At 33.9% G+C, this 21,328-nt stretch overlaps 1 protein-coding gene and 2 pseudogenes across 2 annotated transcripts; all 3 read right to left on the reverse strand.

Moving 5' to 3' along the window:
• Positions 1 to 922: 922 nt before the first annotated feature.
• Positions 923 to 5,186, reverse strand: LOC124846269 (G-type lectin S-receptor-like serine/threonine-protein kinase LECRK3). Its single transcript, XM_088115245.1, has 3 exons — positions 4,995 to 5,186; positions 4,213 to 4,891; positions 923 to 3,343 (listed from the first exon to the last, which is right to left on the reverse strand). Exons 1-3 carry the CDS (start codon positions 5,050 to 5,052, stop codon positions 1,033 to 1,035), a joined length of 3,048 nt encoding a protein of 1,015 aa, XP_087971371.1. The 5' UTR covers positions 5,053 to 5,186; the 3' UTR covers positions 923 to 1,032.
• Positions 5,187 to 7,292: 2,106 nt separating this feature from the next.
• Positions 7,293 to 8,012, reverse strand: LOC148198291 (uncharacterized; annotated as a pseudogene).
• An 11,484-nt stretch (positions 8,013 to 19,496) lies between these two features.
• On the reverse strand, positions 19,497 to 21,031 carry LOC124838870 (early nodulin-like protein 9; annotated as a pseudogene). The gene is made up of 2 exons (XR_015779838.1): positions 20,514 to 21,031; positions 19,497 to 20,114 (listed from the first exon to the last, which is right to left on the reverse strand). The product of XR_015779838.1 is annotated as an early nodulin-like protein 9 (transcript).
• Positions 21,032 to 21,328: the final 297 nt, after the last annotated feature.

Here is a 21,328-nt window from a genome sequence, read left to right on the forward strand (position 1 = left end):
TTATTAATACTAAGTATAAAATAATATAGCAAATATAAATAAAATTAGTACACGTTTAAAAAATCTTTATATCTAAGATTACAAACTCACTTCAATTTTTTTCCTTTCAAAATTATGTTTTATTCTTATCTTCTAGTTCGTCACATATTTTATATAAAATCTTCAATGAGAGTTATATGAGTTTATTAACAGAAAAGTGATATTTTAAAAAATGGACTAATTATTTTTCACTGGATTTCCAATAATACTATGATGTAGAAGTAGAGGTGGTAAAACAAATTAGTGTTTTGGCTTAGTCTGTGATTCATAAAAATATGTTAGGTATTAACTTGTCTCTCCATTTTTCTTAATTTTTTAATTATTTTGTATTTTTTTTAAATTATTTAATTTTATATAGATAAATATTAAAAACATATTTAGTTAAATAAATATTTTTTAATTTTTTAATTGAATAATTAATATTTTGAAATTAATAAATTAAAATAATTATTATATTTACAAGTTAAATTACCTTTTTAACTAATAATTAAAATTTAATTTATAAATGTTAACATGTTAAAAATTTAAGTTATAATATTATTATATATTTACTTTTTTTTAAAAAAAATATAACATAAAAAGTTAATCTTTTAAATTATTATTTATTTTTATTTTTAATTAAAGAAAACAAAAGCTATTGGGTCAACCTCTCCCCCACCTTTGTATTTGATTTGTCAATTTGACTGACTAAACAGGTAAAAAAAATGGTTGGCAATAGTGTGAGCTATGATCCACTTTTTCACTCTTACGTGAAACTGTTATGTTATTCATTCTGCTAAATAAATATTTGTTTTCATTTTTAAATGTGAGTTTATGCGATTCCTTGAATGAATTTTTAGATGTTTGTATATTTTTTCCTTGTAAATCATAGTTACGGTGAATATGCAAAAGAACAATAGTGAAATTTAAGGACTTGAAGAACACCTAAATAAACAAGTATCCAACATAAAAGAAAAGATGTCAAAACCACATCCAAACACATAATGCTTAACTTTAACTGGCAGAACTGTAAAGGTAGGGATTTGGGGGTTTTGAAACTTCAATAATTCCTTCCAGCATCAGCAAAACGTTCTTCATTGTTGGCCTAAGAGAGGGATCTTCATGAATACACCAAAGAGCAACCATGACAAATTTTTCAAAACTATTAATGTTATTAATAGCTTCATCATCATTTTCTAGAAGAATGTCTAGTCTTCTACTCTTGTAGCAATCATATGCCCAATCTGTCAATATCCCTTTTTCTTCATCAGCAAGCTCCTTTTCCACATTCCTCCTGCAACAAATTATCTCTAATAACAACACTCCGAAACTATAAGTGTCAACCTTAGTAGTGATTGGTGAACTTCTAAACCAATCTGGTGCAACATACCCTTTGGTTCCTCTGATTCCAGTTTCAGTGTGGCTTTGATTGATCAGTAACAACTTTGCTAATCCAAAATCTGAAATTCTGGCATTACATTGATCATCTAGAAGTATATTCTGTGGCTTTATGTCACAGTGGATGATTTGGGTACAACATTCCTCATGCAAGTAAACAAGACCTCTTGCAATCCCAGAGGCAATGTCAAATCGTTGTCTCCAATTTGCTTTCAAAGGGGTGAAAAGGAAGCTTGCTAAAGTGCCATTGCTCATAAACTCGTACACCAAAATTCTGTGTTGTCCTTCATTGCAATATCCAAGTAGACGAACCAGATTCCTATGATGAGTTTGACCTATTACATTCACTTCAGTTTGAAATTCCTTATCATTGTCTTGAAACAATTTGTCTAATTTCTTAACAGCCACACTTGTCATGTCTATTCTTCCTTTGTACACAATGCTGAAAGATCCCCTTCCCAGTTCTTCACTAAAGTTTCTTGTTGCTTCTACAAGTTCCTTGAAGGTGAAGTTACGCAAGTTTTTCCCAACAACACCATCGTTGGTTCCACCACTTTTGATCTTCTTCCGGTTGTAGGAGAAACCAAAATACATTGTACCAACCAACATTAAAATGACCAACACAGAGAAGCCCAAAAGAACTGATATCACGATGATCAAGGTATCATGATCTTCTTTCATCTTTTTGTTTGGTAAAGGAGTCAAGAGCTCATCATTTTTCATCAATTTCATGATAGAAGTTGCATTTACTTCTTTACCTCTTCTCCCATTTGTGAGTGGTAGCTTCTTCTTCCAGCAAGAATTTCCACTGAAAGTAACCAGCACACATAAGCAATCTTGCGAACAAGATTTTGTACACTGTTCTAGAGTACAAGGACTTACTGTTTCATAATCCGATTTTGGCCAGTCAGTGTTTTGCAACTCTTTCATCATGTAATCATCTAGTGAACCCATCTGACCACCTCCTTGACAAATTACTTGGAAATTTGGTATGCAACCACCATACATGTTATTTGAATCAATTAGAGAATATTTCTCTGGGCAGTTACACATGGGTCTCTGGTCATCTTTCAGGTTGCATATGCTATTAAATCCACAAACTCCTCCACCATCTGTGAAAGTAGAATCTAGACAAATATTTTCTGGTATTGTCTTTAAAGTGACCCACTTTTGTTCTTTGTTTGGATCTTTGGGATAATATGATACAGTCAAAACTCCATCAAAATTGAGTGTTGCTTTGTAGTAGACATCATTAGAAGAGATGGTATCGTTTGATGTGCTGACATTAAACTTTTCCCCACTTTTCTTCATTACATACAAGAAGCCTGATTTATCAAATACAAATCTCTTGCCAACATTTGTTTCGTTGTTTAAATCAGCAGTGCCAGTATTAAAGTAAACAGCATTACTATAGTTGCTAAGCAAATTTATAAGCTTAAGCACAAGATTCCCATCGTGTTGTAGATAAAGTTTGAACCTTCCAGTTGAGAAGTTGAGCTGTCCTTGTCGAGAAGAGAGTTCTCCACCTAACTCCATTACTTGAGTTGGAACCAATGTGTCAGTTGGATGAGTGAAACTCTCCCATAATGACACAAAATTTTGATCTAATAGTTGGAAATTTCCATCATCATTCATTTGACCAGTAAAAACTGCATTTGAGGTAAAATTTGATCTCCATAACTCTAAACCTTCCGGATTTTTTAGTACTAGTCCCCGAGAGTCGTTGAGTTCTAACTTTGATCCTATTGGAGCAAGGTTGTCTCCATTTGCATACCAAATGATGGTCCTATTTTGTATCTTGTTATACCATATAGCCAGTAAGAAAAGCTCATTAGGAAGTTGGTAGAAGCCAAATGCAAAATCACCTGAAGGAGAAAGCCAAGTAGATGTCTCATTACCAGCAATGAGTGAGTCACCAACCCTTCGACTGCAGTTTATTACAAGCAAGAAACATTAGTAAGGATCTTTGAGAAACTAAACAAGTGTGCAAATCAATGCTAATTGCTAATGTACAAACATATTTGTAAAAAAAATAAAATTATAATTTTGTTTTTTTGTTTTGTTGAATAAAGCTTTGGAAAGTAAGGTTTGTGTAATAAGTTTTAAACAGAATTTATATTCGGTTAGTTTGTATTCTGCAGTTGTTTGGTAATTCTGGCTTACAAAAAGAGAATTTATCTTTTTGCGTTGGATTAACAAGAGAGTTAGAAAGAGTAGTTTGTTTTCATAGTCCTAAGACGGTCAAGACTTCAAGATGAAATGTTACAACTATGGCTAAAAAAGTTTATCATGGAAATTTTTTATTTCTGATTACAATGAACAAAATGACATATTCGGGTCATCTTTCTCGACCAACAGGAATTATCCTATTACTACTTTAGATCAACAATCTCCTTTAACTCGTAAATAAGTGAGTGAAAGAATTGCCAAGCGTCTTTGTTGGTTTTGCGGGAAAAAATGGAATAAAGATCAATAACAAAAAATGTAGAGTATGAGGAAAGCTAAATGGTATATTTGTGGCACAAGATCACATATTTTTGGTGTAGATAGTGAACAAGACATTGAACTAATTACAAATAGTTTGTATATGGTTGGGAATCCTGATACATATAATGGTTTGCAAGGAATTACATGATAGCAGAATTCCAGTGGAAAGTCCTAGTATGGGGGAGGGGAGGGAGGGATCAAAGACATTTATTAGAGTTTATATTACTGAGAATTATTGTAGCATATTTATTATTTATTATTTATTAGGTTTATTGTATAATTGATTAGTTAGTTAGCCAGTAATCTAACCTGGCATTGGTAGATGTAGGACAGAAGACAATGTTGTAGTCTACAGGATTGGGACAGGTGAAGGTGCTGGTTTGGTCGTCCTGTGGGTAGCTGTAGGCTTGCGGACATGCCGTCTTGAATATTTTGGAGTACACACTTGGTTCGCACGAGGAACGGTTCCCGACGCAACAAAAATAGTCCTCTTGGAACGCACTGCAAGGGTTCTGACATGCCACCACTTCTTCATTTCTGGTTGCCTTTAGCTCCGCCGGACACACTGCGTTCAAATCCACCACGCACCCCGTGCTCTTACAGTTGCTGCCGGAACCACTTATGGGAACAACAATCAGGGGCAGGTTGAACCCGTCCACCAAGCTCACGTCATAAAAGTCAATATCGTTGAAGCCGTCTAAACTGAACTCCACCAGCGTGTTCGGTGGAGAGCCTCCACTTCCATTACATGCTATCTTGCCAGAACTGCAGTCGCCGGTAGCACAAGAGAACTTTCCGGTTATTAAGTCGGTGGTGCAGAGTGTACGGCCCCAGATTCGACCCAGCCAATTCACGGGTACATTGACACTGGAATTTTCGCCGCTTGGCAAAACGAACCCCGTGGTTGAAAGACTGACGTTACCAGTCAGAGCTGGCCACACCGTGTAGTTGCATTGGTTGATCAAAGTCAGTTTAGCGGAATTGATCCCTGTTAATTAGGTAATGTTATCAGAATTGGATGACACCTTCAAGATTTCAAGGTTATGCTGACATTAAAATTAACTGTAATTTTTAGAAAACTTAGGTCGAACCTGATAAATGAAGCGTTAATGATACCAACAGTGAGAAGAACCATGTTGACTGAACCATGTTGAGAATGAAAAAGGAAAAAAAAAATGGAGATTATGATGATGAAGCGAAAATTAAGGGCCAGTTATGTAAAGAGTGTAGCTTTCTTTGAATTCATAACGTGTACGTCATGGCTTTGCATCTCTGGAAAGAGACGCTTGTTGACCTTGGATATCATAAAGTTGATTGTAGCCTTGCATCTCTGGAATAGAGACTTTGTGCTCCTGAACGTCCTTTTTGGTCTAGTAGCACATGCCAGACACTGTTGTATTTATGAAACTTATACAAGCAAATCTTATAATCAACAGCAGTTTTGATATTCTTAGTCTTTCAAAGTATTTTTAGTTCATTTTGCATTTTATCTTCTGATGAAAACAAAGAAAAGAAACTGAAATGATAAGTGTGTTTATAGATAGAGATTTAGATAACTTATGACTCTTATTTTCTTTAGTTTTAATAATTATAATTTGATTTTAGTTTTTCATAACATAATCATATTTACTTAATTACACCCATACAGTATCATCCTACGTATACTTCATATCAATGTTTCAACTATCATGTGTTCTCAAAGTACCTTTTCTCGATAAAAACAATAACAATATTTTTTTCTTCTAATTTATAACCATAATCACAACATTGGTAATAAATCTTTCCTTATATTTTCTACCAATTTTATAATACTCATATCAATTATCTGAAAATACTTTTCTTCTTATAAGATTCTCAAGTATATCTCTCTAATTTAAATGATAATATAAAACAATTATAATAAAAATAGTAAACTACATATAATAGAAAAATTTTCTTATAAAAAGAATAAACTCCATAAAAGACTTCTCTTACCTTTATTTTTTATATTTAAACTAACATGAACTTCCTTCTTAGTTAGTAATACTCCCTGCACCTCACCTGTTTCTCTCTACACCTTTCATTTTACACATTTGTCCTTCATTTATTAAAGTCAAATGAAAATTAATGATGAGTTAATGATGAGTTAACCACCACCAACAACCCTAAATGGTATAAATCCTAAATATCATTTGTTGCCCTACATGCACCCACTTTCCTCTGCTTATTTTTTCACTTTCATCCTTCACTTCTTCACTTCTTCATTTCTTCACTTCTTCACTTGTACTGTTATATTGTTTTCTAAGTTCAGAGTTGTAAAGTTATACAGTAGTGGTTGTGCTTGTGCTGGTGGTGCTATGGACACTAGAGGAGGAAGAGTGTTGGTGGTGCTGTAGACAGTGGAGGAGGAAGAAGGCAGCGAGAGCTCACGAGGTTAGTATATTATTTGAAGTAAACACGTTAACCGCCGTTGGAGATGCGTTTAACGATGGCGCAGTTCGAAAACCGATTACACCACGCCGAAATTCGAATTTCGGCTTACCCCAACCGCACTTCGAACTTCAATTTAGGGGTGCCGCACTTCCAAGTGTGGTTTCACTATGTAGACTTTTTTTTTTGACCGAGCCTACAATTTCATATGCTTACTTATGATCATTTGATATTTATTAGCACATTGCATTCTGAATCATCTCTCATTTTTGTTGTTTGTTTATTGTGATATTATGGCTTATGCTTGCTTCTGATCTTTATTTGCACATTGCAATCTGAATCATGTCTCATTGTTCGTTTATTGTCATATTATGGCTTATAGTATGTTTGAGTATGTATGGGATCCAGTTTGATTTACATCATGTGAATGTTAGATTGACAATAAGTTTAGAGCAATAATGGATTTCATTTCGTACAAGTAAACTTCCATTTCTATTATACCATTACCATTACCCATTATGATTCATTTACTAATATTAAGTTTTCAGGTTCAATTACAAGATGGTTGTCCATTACCCATGGTGGACATCATTTCCTCAAACCATTGTTACCCAAAGGCACGATCATGGTCCTCATTTTATACACATAGGATGATATCATTTATGGAATTATTAAAACTTATGTAGATCTTGTAGAAGACTGAAATTAAGTTTGTTTTGTAGTAATTTATTTTTTCAATTGTAAATATGTTTTGTACTAGTTCATTGTTTTGAATTGATTGTCGTATTAATTGTCCTTTATTTGAATTATGTCTCATTATATAATTATTCATATTAACGTGTTCAACAAATTATAATTAGTCATAGTATGAAAACCATACATAAATATGCATTATAAATACTCAAAGTATAATTAAGCGTTACGTAAATAAGCATTAAAAAAACATATATAATAATGTCCTTTCAATAAAATGATGCTCGTCAACGCACATGACGAGCACCTCTAGTAGTACTAGCCTCATACTCCTCAACGGATCTACGAGCAACTTGTAGTGTCTTAGAAGTACGCTGATAAGGTACAATGCCCTCTGTAACGTCTCGGCAGGTTAACATGCTCTGCAGCATCCTGATCACATACCTCATACCACACTGAAATGAATATAAAAAAATAAATAAATTAACTATGTAAACAAAAATTGATATAATAAAAAATCGCACTTAGTTTCATTACATACCAAAATCCATATTCAGGCGTCCATCTACGACGAACTGGGGGCACCGAGATGTCATCCGGAAGGTGTCGCCTCATGCACGGTGCAAAACTGGATCGGTCATCATCGTCAGCTGGAGTGATGTATGGGTGGGACACCCGTCTAAAACACACTAGGTATCCATCAACACACATAGAGGGCTCATGAGCTTCAGCGACACCAGTAATGGCATGCTCTACATACCTCAACCAATTTAGATCAATTGTAGGAATGTCTAGCATCGGAAGGCATCCTGAAAACATACATATGGCCATGAAAGGACAGGTATACGTCTATGTGAAATGTATGGATGCTAGATGACCGAATCATAAGTGAGCCCATCAAAATATGTTCGCCCCCACGTCAGACTCCAACCTTGCCTTGGAGCTATATATCATGAAGCCTGTGGATCGAGGTTCTTGTACCTATCCGACACTCGCCTCCTTCCCATGCCAGGAAGGTGCTCATATATCCAACTCTACAAAAAACATTACTTAAATTTGTTTTATACATTCCTAAAATATATTAATTTTTTTTTGTAAAACTAAAATGTACCTATAGAAGAGTGGAATATCCAGTTTTCTGCTTGATAACAGTGAAGCTAGCATCTCCTAGCTGCTCATAAGTATGTGCCAGTGCAGCTGCTCCCCAAGAATATCTCGCACAACCATTCAAGTCTCGCAACATAAGGAGGTACAAGACCAGAATCAATGTCCCACTCTTATTCGTAAACATTCGTAAAAATTGTGCATCCAAGCAGATGCAACAAGTAGGCCCGAGCAGCGCACTCCTAAAGCTCCTACTCAATGCACTCTTGGTAGACCTCGCGGAGCCAACTAAGCCTAACTTTTGGACCACATGACTGTTTCATCTAGGCTGAAGCTTAGGCGCGGTCGACGCCAAGCAAGTCCATAAGATGAGATCGAGCCTCATCATACTCTAACTCCTCCACCTCACAAAATTGTCCCATGATAGGTAGATGGAGGAGATTGTGAACGTCATCTAGTGTGATGCTCATCTCTCCTACCGAGAGGTGAAAAGTATTCGTCTCTAGGTGCCACCTCTCCGCAAGGGAAACGATCAATCCATGATTGGCATACTCATATGATAGGCTGACTAAGGAAGCTAACCCCGAGATGGAGATATAAGGCTCAATAGCCTCATGGTACATTCCAAAATGTTTTAATTTTTTACCATGGGATATCACTTTGATCTCCCCTCGATCCTACATAAAAACACAAAATTATATAACAAAAATAAATAAACAATGAACAATTAACATTTAGGTTGATGACTAACTCGGCCTTGCCATATGACAAATGCAACATGCTGGGTATAATGTGTAAGCAAGGAGGTGTCACATGGACCTCCTGGAAATCCACCATCTTCAACTTCATCTTCAACTTCATCTTCAGCTTCATCTTCATTTTCATCTTCTTCCTCACTATAGTCCTCATGTTGTTGAACATCCTCCTACTCAACATAGTCGTCCTCACCATATCCCTATTATATAATTTTGTCCTGCTCCTCATACTCATCCTCATGAATAACATCCACACGATATTCTTCTACGCGTCTTTTACGAGCAGATGTCGTAGGTCGTCTCCTTTCATTATGTGATGAAGATGAAGGCTCACCATGAGAAGATGAAACCTCATCACAAGAAGATGATTCACCTCTAGTTCTAACCATTTCTATTAACCAATTATATTATTAACGAATTATATCATTAACCAATTATATACAAAAAAATAATTACATAATAATAAATATTGAAACAAATAATAAAGAATCATAAAATTAAAATTAATAATAAAATAATGAAGAAAAAATTAATAACTTAAATAATTACTTAATAAATAATACTTAAATAATTACAAATTATAACAAAAACATTAAAAATAAAAAATAAATTAAGAAACAAAATAATAAGTCAAAACTAAAAAATTTAGGCAAAATAATTATTATTTGATGAAATAAATAATTTCATAAAAATTACATATTAAAAACAAATTCAGAAACAAATTAAATAAAATTAAACAAAAAAGTATAAATAATAAATAATATATACAAAAATTAAAATTATAAAAAAACAACAAATTTAAAAAAAATTAACAAACAAAATAAAAAAAAGCAAAACATACTACGAAAACATATTAACAAAAAAATATATATATAAAATATGAAAAAAAATTACTTTAATATATTAACATAAATTTTCATAAGAAAACAAAAGAAAGAAAACCCATAAAAAGGCTTCACTACAGCTCCAACTTCATCCAACAGCAACTCCAATTCTGCAAAGCACCAGTGCACCTCCAACTGCGGCGTTCCTCAGCTGCACTTCACGAACTTTGGCCAACAGCACCTGCCGCACCTCCAAGTGCGGCTCTACGCGAACACTAAGCGCAACTCCAATTGTGACACGACTCTAAAATGCACTTTCATATGTAGCGGTGCCTTAACCGCAGTTACAAGTGCGGTTAAGGCGTCCCTCTCATATCATCTTTCCCCAACCCAGATCGAACATCCTAACCTAGATCAAGTAACCCCAACACTAGATCTAGCATCCCAACCAGCAAGCGTAACATAATAACAATAGATAACAGAACCAAACAATCATCATGCATTATATACGAGCAGCTTAAGGAAATCACACAACTAACTTGGACGCCAAAGCTAAGCTTGAAGAAAAACAACCATTGCTATGCTACACCTCGCCACCACAACAACACCGCACAACCACCAACAACAACACAACACAGCCACCAAACCAGAAACCAGATAGGAGGGAGGACGAGATTCAAAATAAATGGTCAAAGTGAAAGAGAGGAGGGGAGGACTGCTAGAAGAGAGGAGAAACAAAGGGGTATAGGGTGAGATATGAAATTCGACACATAAGAAGAAGGGAGGAAAAATGGGAGTAAGGTTTTCAAATGTGAAATGCGGCATTAGAGTGGAGAAAAGAGTAGGGTTTGCTTCTTTTTATTATTCAATGGATGGGTCAGCTTTTTTAAAAATTAAAATATTCCTGACAGGGTTGGAATTGGAAATATCAAAATAATGGGTGGTGCAGGGTGAAGTGAGTGAGGTGTAGGGAGAAACCCTCTTTACTCTTTTCTCTATTTTTCGTAGACAGGATGTCAACGGACGAGACATGAACAATTTCACTATCTCATACTCGTCTCTAGAGAAATAATTCATTCACATCCTCATATCAAGGCCTAACATCAATTTTTTTTCGTCCACATCCCCACCAGGTAACCATACATATTTTCTTATTATTTAAACATCAATTAATTAATTTTTATAAAATGATAAAAAATTATGGTAAAAGAAATATAATATTATAAAAATATTCAATATTAAATATGATATTTTTGTTTCATCAATATCAAATATTTAAAAATAAATTATAATTATATACAGATACCAAATAAAATTTTACGAAACCAAAACATTTATTAAATTTGCAAATGTTAATAAAACTTAGTTGATAAAATTTAAAAGTATGTTTAAAAAATATAAAAGGAAAAGAATATTCAAACAAATTAATAAGAATTTAATAAATGTATGTTTACTTCAATTTTTTAAATTATAATGAAATTTATTTTCTTATACACTAACAAAAATTTATAATGCATCACTTGATTAAAATCAAATAAAGAAAAAAGATTAAACTAATAATGATTGAAATTTAATATATATCTTTTATTTTTTGAACTTTAACATACGTTAGATGATGATAAAAAATGAGTGATGCTCTTTACATCTCACTTTTTCACCCTACACCTCCCAATTGACCGTTATGTTTCTTCATTCAATAAAATTTAAAAAAGTATAATGATAGTTTAATAATTTTTTAACCACCAACAACCCTTAATCATGTACTATTGTACTATAATAAAAATTAAAAAAATGTTAACAAATCAATAAAAAAGTTAAACAAAACCACAAAACACAACAAATTAAATTTAAATTAATAAATGAATCAAAAATAAAAAAATATACAACAAATAATTAAATAATAATTCATATTGAGAAATAAAATATCAATAAATAACTATAGATTAAAAAAATTAACAAACAAATTTAAATTTCGAAATTAAGAAAAATTAATTACATTAAAAATAAAATTTAAATAAATATCAAATATAAAAATAAAATTCAAATTACAAAATATTAATCGCAAAATATTTAATATTTAATATTTAAATAAACTAATAAAAAATATAAAAAAAATTAAATATAATAAAGCAAATCAAAAGAAGGAAAATCAATGCACTTGACCGTAGTTCAAGTTGCGACAATAGTAAAATCGCACTTCCAAGTGCGACAACCGTATTTACAACTGCAACGCGGTATGAACCGCATTGCCAACTACGATTAGAGTGCATTTCAACTTGCGACGAGCTCTCAACCACACTTCCAAGTACGAAAAGCTCTACAACCCCTCTTTCAACGCTGACATGCTCTCAACCAGTGTGGTTAAGGCATCGACCTTTGTCTCATCCAGTCCATAAATGCATCCCAACACATACAAACAACACATACAAATACTCCATACAAACAATCCATAAAAGCAACACATACAAATGAATATCATCACATACAATCTTTCTAACATACAAAGCTTAAGGAAAGAACAACTAACTTGGATGCCCAGGCTAAGAAGAACCACCACTGCAAGCGCTCACCACGATACCACCACGACGACCACCGAGGAGAGGTTTGTGCACGATAACAAGTAAAGTGAGGGAGGAGGGGAGGATGAGAGGAGCACTACGTGCAAGAAAAGAGAAGAAAGGGGTGTAGGATTTCAGAACATGAAATGCGGCGGAGAAGTAAGGGGTGGGTACTTGCTTTTAAGTGTTAAATGGGTAAAAGTAGTCAAAAGATTCTTTGTGGTTCTAACAGGGGCACAGTTGGAATAATAGAAAAATAGGGAGGTGTATGATGAAACTGGTGAGGTGCAGGAAGAAACACTCTAAAACAATTCATGACAATTATATTAAACTATTATATTATAGTAAATAAAATTTATTTACACAATTATAGTGATAAATTATAGGTATGACAATGAGTAAGAAAATAAAAATAATTAGGGTTAAATATGTTTTTAGTCCCTAAACTATTGGTCGTTTCTGGTTTTCGTCCCTCTTTCAAAGTAAGGTACAATTTGGTCCTCATTTTTTTCGAAACGTTCGTTTTAGTCCTCGGAATTTTGGTTTTAGTCCTCATTTGTTGCTAACTGAGGACCAAATTTTTAAACAGTGTTTAGTTTTCGAGGACTAAAACAAACGTTTCGAAAAGAATGAGGACCAAATTGTACCCTACTTTGAAAAAGGGACGAAAACCAGAAACGGCCAATAGTTTAGGGACTAAAAACATATTTAACCCAAATAATTATATAAAAATATCATAACAATATAAAAACAAACAACAAAAAAAATATTAAAAAATAATTATCAAATGTGCCTTAGAAATAATTTGATAAACCGTTAATTGAAATCTCATAAAGAAAAACAAATGTATAATTAATGGTATGGTAAGATGAAAAATACCTTAGAGATATAATAAATCTTTTGTTCAAATATCAACTTAGTCAAACGGTTGAAAGATAACGAAAATTGTTTTAGTGAAACATGAATTATTCAAATAAAACAAAAATTTAATAATAAGAGAATAATAAAGAAGATATTTTTTATATTACCTAGTAAAGGAAATATTTTTATTATTGAACACTTAAATTTAGAGTGTTAATCATTCTCAAGTGAAAAGAAAATATACAATAGATAAAAATATTAAAAAAGAGTAGAAAAATTCAAATGTTGGACTAAAAAAATATTCAATTGACATACATCATTTGAACATTAATACACAAAGGTTGTGATAAGAGAAAAAATATCATGGAGATGAGAATGAATTTCATGATAAGCCAAACCATTAGAAAAGAAAAGTATGCATATATATATATATATATATATATATATATATATATATATATATATATAAGCTTAATTAGTAGACTATAGGTGTTTCGATTGAATTGGTTCGAGGGCCGGTCGTCCTTCCTTGCTCTGCTCTCTTTCGATCGTCCAATCCTTTCCGAGAATGCAATCCACTCTGATGGGTTGTTGACCTGCAGAAGACATTCGTCGCTTAAGTCAGATATGTTTCATAAAGAGGTCTCTCTTTTATTAGAATAGATTCAGGTCATTTTACTTGCACATCAATCGTATATTTATAGGGCTTGTGGAAGCCAAACACATTGATTAACCATTAACACAATATATTTTTAGGCAATCAAAGCCAATAATCAATTATTAATATCATATGTTTGTAAGGCGTAAGGAAACCTGACCCATTAATACCTACTAACTGCCCATATATGGCCATTAACTCTAGGAGTTCTCTTTGGAAGTTCCTTCCGCTCTTAGTCGAGGTTTTTTCTTCTATGGAACCACCGAGCGACGGACTCAAGGAGTTCTCTTTTGGAAGTTACTTCCGCTCTTAGTCGAGGTGTGTTCTTCTGTGGAACCATCGAGTGGCAGACTCTAGAAGTTCTTCTTGGAACTTTTTCCTGTGTAAGAAATTTTCAATCCTAAAAGTATATTTAGTTCAGACCTATGCTCAACCTTGTCAGGTTTCAATGACTTTTCATTATAATTGATAAATTACAATATATTGAAACGTTTACTTCATTTTGTTTAACTCATATTTTTGTGAGTAAAAATATCTCCAATGAGTTTTCATTATAATTTATAAATTATAATATATTGAAGTGTTTAGTTCATTTTGTTTAACTCATATTTTTGTGAGTAAAAATATCGTACACAGGAAGGTTCAGACCTACGCTCAACCTTGTCAGGTTCTAATAATTTTTCATTATATAATTTATAAATTATAATATATTGAACTGTTTACTTCATTTTGTTTAACTTATATTTTTGTCAGTAAAAGTATCCTACACAGGAAGGTTTAGACCTGTGCTCAACCTTGTCCGGTTCCAATAAATTTTCGTTATAATTTATAAATTATAATGTATTGAAGTGTTTGCTTGAGTTTGTTTAACTCATATTTTTGTGAGTAAAAATATCCTGCACAGGAAAGTTCACACCTATGTTCAACTTTGTCAAGTTGCAATGAATTTTCATTATAATTTATAAATTATAATATATTGAAGCATTTACTTCATTTTGTTTAATGCATATTTTTGTGAGTAAAAATATCATGAACAAGAAGGTTCAATCCCTTACCGCTTGGTCAGTTGGACCACCAACATTTAATTTTGTCAGGTTCTAATTGCTTCTCATTATAAAAATAAAATATTCAATATTTTACTTTTATAATGGGAAGCCATTAGAACCTGAAAAGGTTGAATGTTGGTGGTCCAACTGACCAAACGGTAAGGGACTGAACCTTCCTCTACATGATATTTTTACTCATAAAAATATGCCTTAAATAAAATATTCAATATTTTATTTTTATAATGAGAAGCCATTAGAACCTGATAAGGTTGAACGTTGGTGGTCCAACTAACCAAGCGGTAAGAGATTGAACTTTCCTGTGCAGGATATTTTTACTCACAAAAATTTTGCGTTAAACAAAATGAGTAAACGCTTCTGTTAAATATATTATATCTTTTATCTTTTAGTTAGTTTGTTATTATTTCTCATTTGTATTTTGGGCTTAGCCCATATTTCTTCTATTATAAATAGAGAACCCTATGTGTGTATTTAAGACAAGGGAGATTAATCCAAATATAGTTTTTCACTATATTCAACATGGTATCAGAGCAGGTTCTCTGATCTTCTTCCAGGGACTATGCTGTCTGCCGGCGGCCGGCCGCCATGGTCGCCGGCAGCCCCTAGAATCTCAGTAGGCAGTCCATTTTTTCTTCTTAAATCTCTGCCACAGTCAGCACCAGTCCAGACCCAGTGTGCCACTGCTGTCGCCGCCACTTTCCGCTGCCGTCGCCGCCACCGCCGGTCACCGTCACAGTTTCGACGGGTGACCTGCGGATCTGGACCGTCTCTTCGAGCGACGGCCAACCACGTCGGTTTCGAGAGCCGCTGCTCAGTCACGCGCCGCTACGCAGCGCTTCTTTCAGGTCACTCCGCCATCGCTGGCCATCACCGGCCGCCGTCACAATTTCGACCGGTGACCAGCGGATCTTAAGCGTCTCCTCGAACGACGGCCAACCCCACCGGAGTGATGACCAGACTCCTCACCACGCGCCTCCACGCGCCGCTTCTTCTCGGCCACTCTCGGCCACGTGTTCTGCACGCGCCGCCTTCCCGGTGTCGCAGTTTCACCGCGTCCCTGCAGATCGTCTCGCCGGAGCTTCTTGAGTGTGTTTTGGTTCTTGTTTCTCCGTTTTGTTGGCTTGGGCTCATACCTAGGGTTTTCTCCCTCACGTTTTTGGAACCCTAAGTCCCTTTTCTTCTCTAAGTTTAAAATGGCTTCTTCTACTAGAAATCTGTTTCACTGCTAAGGATGTTGATTCTAGCAGTGGGTGCTTCGGAGAAAGATTTGGCTAGAGATGAAAAGTCTAGGTTTGAGAATGTGATCTTGAGCAAGATCGACTCAAAATTTGATGTCGAGGCATCGTTTGTCGCTGTCTAGGCACCCACCGTTCGCCGCTGTTCAGGCGCTTCGCTAATCAGGCGCCGTTTGCTGCTGTTCAGGCATTGTTTGCCTCTGTTCAAGCGTCGTATGCTTCCAACCACTGTAGGCCCCATCACCTCGTCAGTTAGTGATGGCAGTCCCTGTAGTTTTGTCGCTTCCAGCCACTACAGGCCCCATCAGTCAGTGATGGCAATTTAGTCCCTACAGTTTTATAGCAGTCAATCGCCGCTGTAGTCACTATCGCCTCAGACAGACGCAACTGCATCAGTTCTTCTTGGGCTAGAGTTTAGCCCGATCTTCTTGTGATACACTGCTAAGTATCACCACTTGGGAGTTGTCCAACAAAGAATTTTGGACCTCCAACATATCTTTGGATCTTTGATGCCTTTGTTTCAGCATTGTAGCTTAATATTTGGTTTTGTTTTAGTGGTCCAGCAACTATGATATTTCACATTTCCGCCCTTCACACTAAGGGGGAGTACGTTTCCAAGACACTGCAAGTCACATAAATATGGGTGTAGTCCCTACAGTTTTGTAGATTTCAGCTACTACTGTTGATCCCGTCACCCATCCATCATTGATGAGTATTTAGTGTAGTCCCTGCAGTTTTGTAGCTCTTAGCTTTCAGCTACCACTGTTGATCCCGTCACTCATCCATCATTGATTGGGAATCAGTCCTTGCAGATTGTCATTGTCCATCACTGCTTTCCTTCATCCACTTTTGAAGTTGAAGTTTCACAAGCTGTTGTTAGTCCATCTTTGCCTTGCACTCTTGAAGACAAATCATCTAGTTCAACACTGAGTTCATCTATTTCAAGCTTAGTTCATACAATTTTTATGCTCTAGCTTGAGGGGGAGTGTTAGATATATTATATCTTTTATCTTTTAGTTAGTTTGTTATTATTTCTCATTTGTATTTTGGGCTTAGCCCATATTTCTTCTATTATAAATAGAGAACCCTATGTGTGTATTTAACACAAGGGAGATTAATCCAAATATAGTTTTTCACTATATTCAACAGCTTCAATATATTATCATTTATAAATTATAATGAAAAGTCATTGAAACCTGACAAGGTTGAACGTAGGTCTTAACTTTCCTGTGCATGATAGTTTTACTCACAAAAATATGAGTTAAACAAAATGAAGTAAACACTTCAATATATTATAATTTATAAATTATAACGAAAAGTCATTAGAATCTAACAAGGTTGAACGTAGGTCTGAACCTTCCTGTGTAGAATATTTTTACTCACAAAAATATGAGTTAAACAAGATGAAGTAAAAACTTCAATATATTATAATTTATAAATTATAATGAAAAATCATTGGAACCTGACAAGGGTGAGCGTATGTCTGAACCTTCCTATGTAGGATATATTTACTCACAAAAATATGAGTTAAACAAAATGAAGTAAACGCTTTAATATATTATAATTTATAAATTATAATGAAAAGTTATTGGAACCCTCAAAAGGTTGAACGTAGGTCTGAACGTTTCGGTGTAAGATATTTTTACTCACAAAAATATGAATTAAAAAAAATGAAGTAAATGTTTCAAAATATTATAATTTATAAATTATAATGGAAAGTCATTGGAACTTGAAAAGGTTGAGCGTAGGTCTGAACTTTCTCAAAACAAAAGACATGCCTTTAGAAATTATTATGGAATTTTTTGATACTGATGCAAAACCTCGCATTGACCAAGAATAGCGATTTCGAGACCGAGCGTGCGTCTGGTTCTTTGTGGTTTCGTGGGGATGCCGCTCAGCCCCATGGTGGGCGCCAATTGAATTGGTTCGAAGGTTGGTTATCCTTCCTTGCTCTACTCTCTTTCGATCGTCCAATTCTCTCCGAGAATGCAATATACTCTGATGGGTTTTTCACCTGCAGAAGACACTCCAACGCTCAAATAAGATATGTTTCATAAAGAGGTCTCCCAATAATCAATTATTAATACCATATTGTAAGGCGGCAACCTAACCCATCAATACCTGATAACTGCCCATAAATGGCCACTATATATTTCATACAGAACAATAGGTATTTTAATAATTTAAACGGAAACAAAAATAAGACAGAAATGTGTATTATGACGGGACCAATATGTACATCCTCATCCTCATCCTCATCCTCGTCCTCGTCCTCGTCCTCGTCCTCGTCCTCGTCCTCGTCCTCATCCCTATACCAAATTGAAAAAGTAGAATATTAAACATATTAATACTCATACTTAAACAATGTGAGAATTTCCCATCAAAACAAAAAAGAGTTTAAAAAATACCTTTGAGAGAGTTTATTTGTCATCCCTACCTCAAACCTCTTGTCTCTTCTCATTTCTTTAAACTTTTATTGAACGAAGAATTATCTCTAATTTGTACTCAATTTAATAAAAATCTACAATTTATTGTTATTATTTCTCTTAGATATAATTAATGAGTAGTTATATTAATTTAATTTTTTATTATATTTTCTTAAATAAGTAGTTGAGAATGCTAATAAGTGTCCGAAGGGAACTCTTTAAGATATAACTAATGATAATTGATTTCACTACATTTGTATTGAAATATTGAATAATTAAAATAATATAAATTCATATAACAGATTTTATAGAGACAAAAATATTTTTCTCTGTCTTTTATGCCTACAATTGTTTTCTAAACATAAAATATTCTTTTTTTTTCTTTATTTTCTATTTTAATTCAAGCTTTTTTATATACTTAATTATATTTTAATTTTTAATAATATGAAATGAAAGTCAAATGGTTAATAATAAAGAGAAACGGTACAACATCGTTCGATATAACATTCATTGAGGTTAAAATTCAAAATTCTATATTAATTAATTATTCTTACACTACAAAATTTCTAATTTTACTAGGGTTTTTTTTTCACGTTACCAGGGGTTTTAAACCCTGCTAAATATATTTCCCGCGGTTCCTAAAACCACTGGAAAAACAACGTCACAATGACCGGCGGTTTTATGAAAACCGCTGCAATTTTTGGGGGTTTTCAAAACCGCCGGTAATTACCAGGGGTTTTCGGAAACCGCAGGTAATTACCAGGGGTTTTCCGAAACCGCCGGTAATTACCAGGGGTTTTCCGAAACCGCCGGTAATTACCAGGGGTTTTCCAAAACCGCCGATAATTATCAGGGTTTTCCAAAACCGCCGGAAAATAATTTTTTTAAAAAAATAATAATACATTTATATTTAAAGAAAATAAAATAATATTTAATACATTATTTGAATATTACATTGTCCTACATAATGGATTTTATATAAGAGGGACGTTTGTTAAAATAGTTTTCAAAAAAGATTATTATTATTATTCAATCTTCACAAATAAATATCAAACATCATCCCACTTTGAACCAAAGGCCATCAAGTTCAGTAGTTAACTCAAAGCATAGGAAACAAAGAACAGAAAAATGAAAAAAAAAATATAAAAGAATTGTATGGAAAAGAATAAAAAAAACAAAATCATTACTCAACCACTCATAAATTCTTAGAAAGATAAAAGCATGATCACAGAGCCAGCAAAAGAGACAGGCTGAAGCAATAATATTGGGAGGTGGAGGTTCACTGACAGGGCTTGGTGTTTGGTTTGTGTCTGAAGTTGGAGATTGACCCTCTTGCCCGGTACTAGGTGGTGGCGATGAAGATGATGATTGTGATGAAAGTGGAGAAGCATTGGTGCTTTGGTTGTTGTTTTTGTTCCTTTCAGCAAGCACAATCACTGTTAACTTCTCATTTTTCAGGCAGTTGTCTTTGCTTCCACTTATGAAAAAGTGAGGCCCTGATTTATCTAGCTTAAAGACTGTGTAGCCATAAGAGAATTTTGCATAAGGTGAATCGGTGTTGCAGCTCACATAGTCTTCACTCTTACATACAACACTGAGTCTTGGCCAGATTGGTAGTTGAACACTACAATAGCCATATATTTAAAAGTTTAATAACTAGTGTTGATGATGAGATTTTGCTCAGAAAGATAGAAATATATAATTATACTCAGGGCTTTAAATCTTTCAAGTTGTGAGAACAATACTTGTGTGAATGTGTGAAAAGCAATACTGGTTTTGTAAACTGATTTTGGCAATGTATATCAGATTATGAAAGTTATATATATATATATATATATATATATATATATATATATATATATATATATATATATATATTGAAAAGGTTGATTTGAGACAAAAGAATATAAGAATCGTTAACCAAAGTCAAAGTAGAAGTATATCAATTAGATGATCTAAAGTGAAACGTTAAACTGGTTAAACTGTGTAAATAGGAAGCATAGATTGAATGAAGAAAGCTCACCAAGGGAGTCTCCAACTTGAAAACGGCTCTTTTCTGCCCATTGATTGAAAGGATTGAAACTGGGATCATTGGGAACACTCCAACCCTTTTGGCCACCAACTACAAAATCATAGGAAGCACTCTTTTGAACCATCAGCAGAAGACAAAGCCATCCAACAAAGGCATGCACATGTCACAATCTACATTAAGGATAATTTCCCCGTTGCTAATCATTGATGACACTCTTATATGCATTTAGGACCAAGAACACATAATACAACCAATGATTAATTTCACAGCATCATGCACAAACCTTACCATAAATGTTAACGCATGAAAGGTATATACAATACCAATGAATTCATGGCTCCAGCTTTGAAGTTATGTGCAACTTGAGGTCTCTTCTCATGAGCCAAATATAACAATAGGGGCATAACATTCCCATCTACATCTTTGGCACTCGAGTCCTTTTCGTGTAGTAATATCTATAAAAAAAATAATGCATATTATACCAGGCATAAGTATAGCAGTACATAGAGTACACATAAATATTCAAACATTACTTTTAATATTATATTATTAAGTGAAGCATCATGTTAGCCTCTAAATAAATAAAAATTAAAGTTTAGTTAATGATAGTAACGTGGAACTTAATTAATATATATATATATATATTGTTAAAATATATATTATTGACAAAACTTTTAGAAATAACGTGGAACTTAATTAATGATACTAACGTGGAACTTTTAGACATCAAGACTTTTTCACCTTTTGAAAGCTACAAGTCATCAGGAGTTTTTATTGACAAAACTTTCTCCTTCCTCCATTTGCTT

The sequence above is a fragment of the Vigna umbellata genome, chromosome 5 (assembly GCF_029865625.1).
Source record: "Vigna umbellata cultivar VRB3 chromosome 5, Vumbellata_1.0, whole genome shotgun sequence".
Lineage (NCBI taxonomy): Eukaryota > Viridiplantae > Streptophyta > Magnoliopsida > Fabales > Fabaceae > Vigna > Vigna umbellata.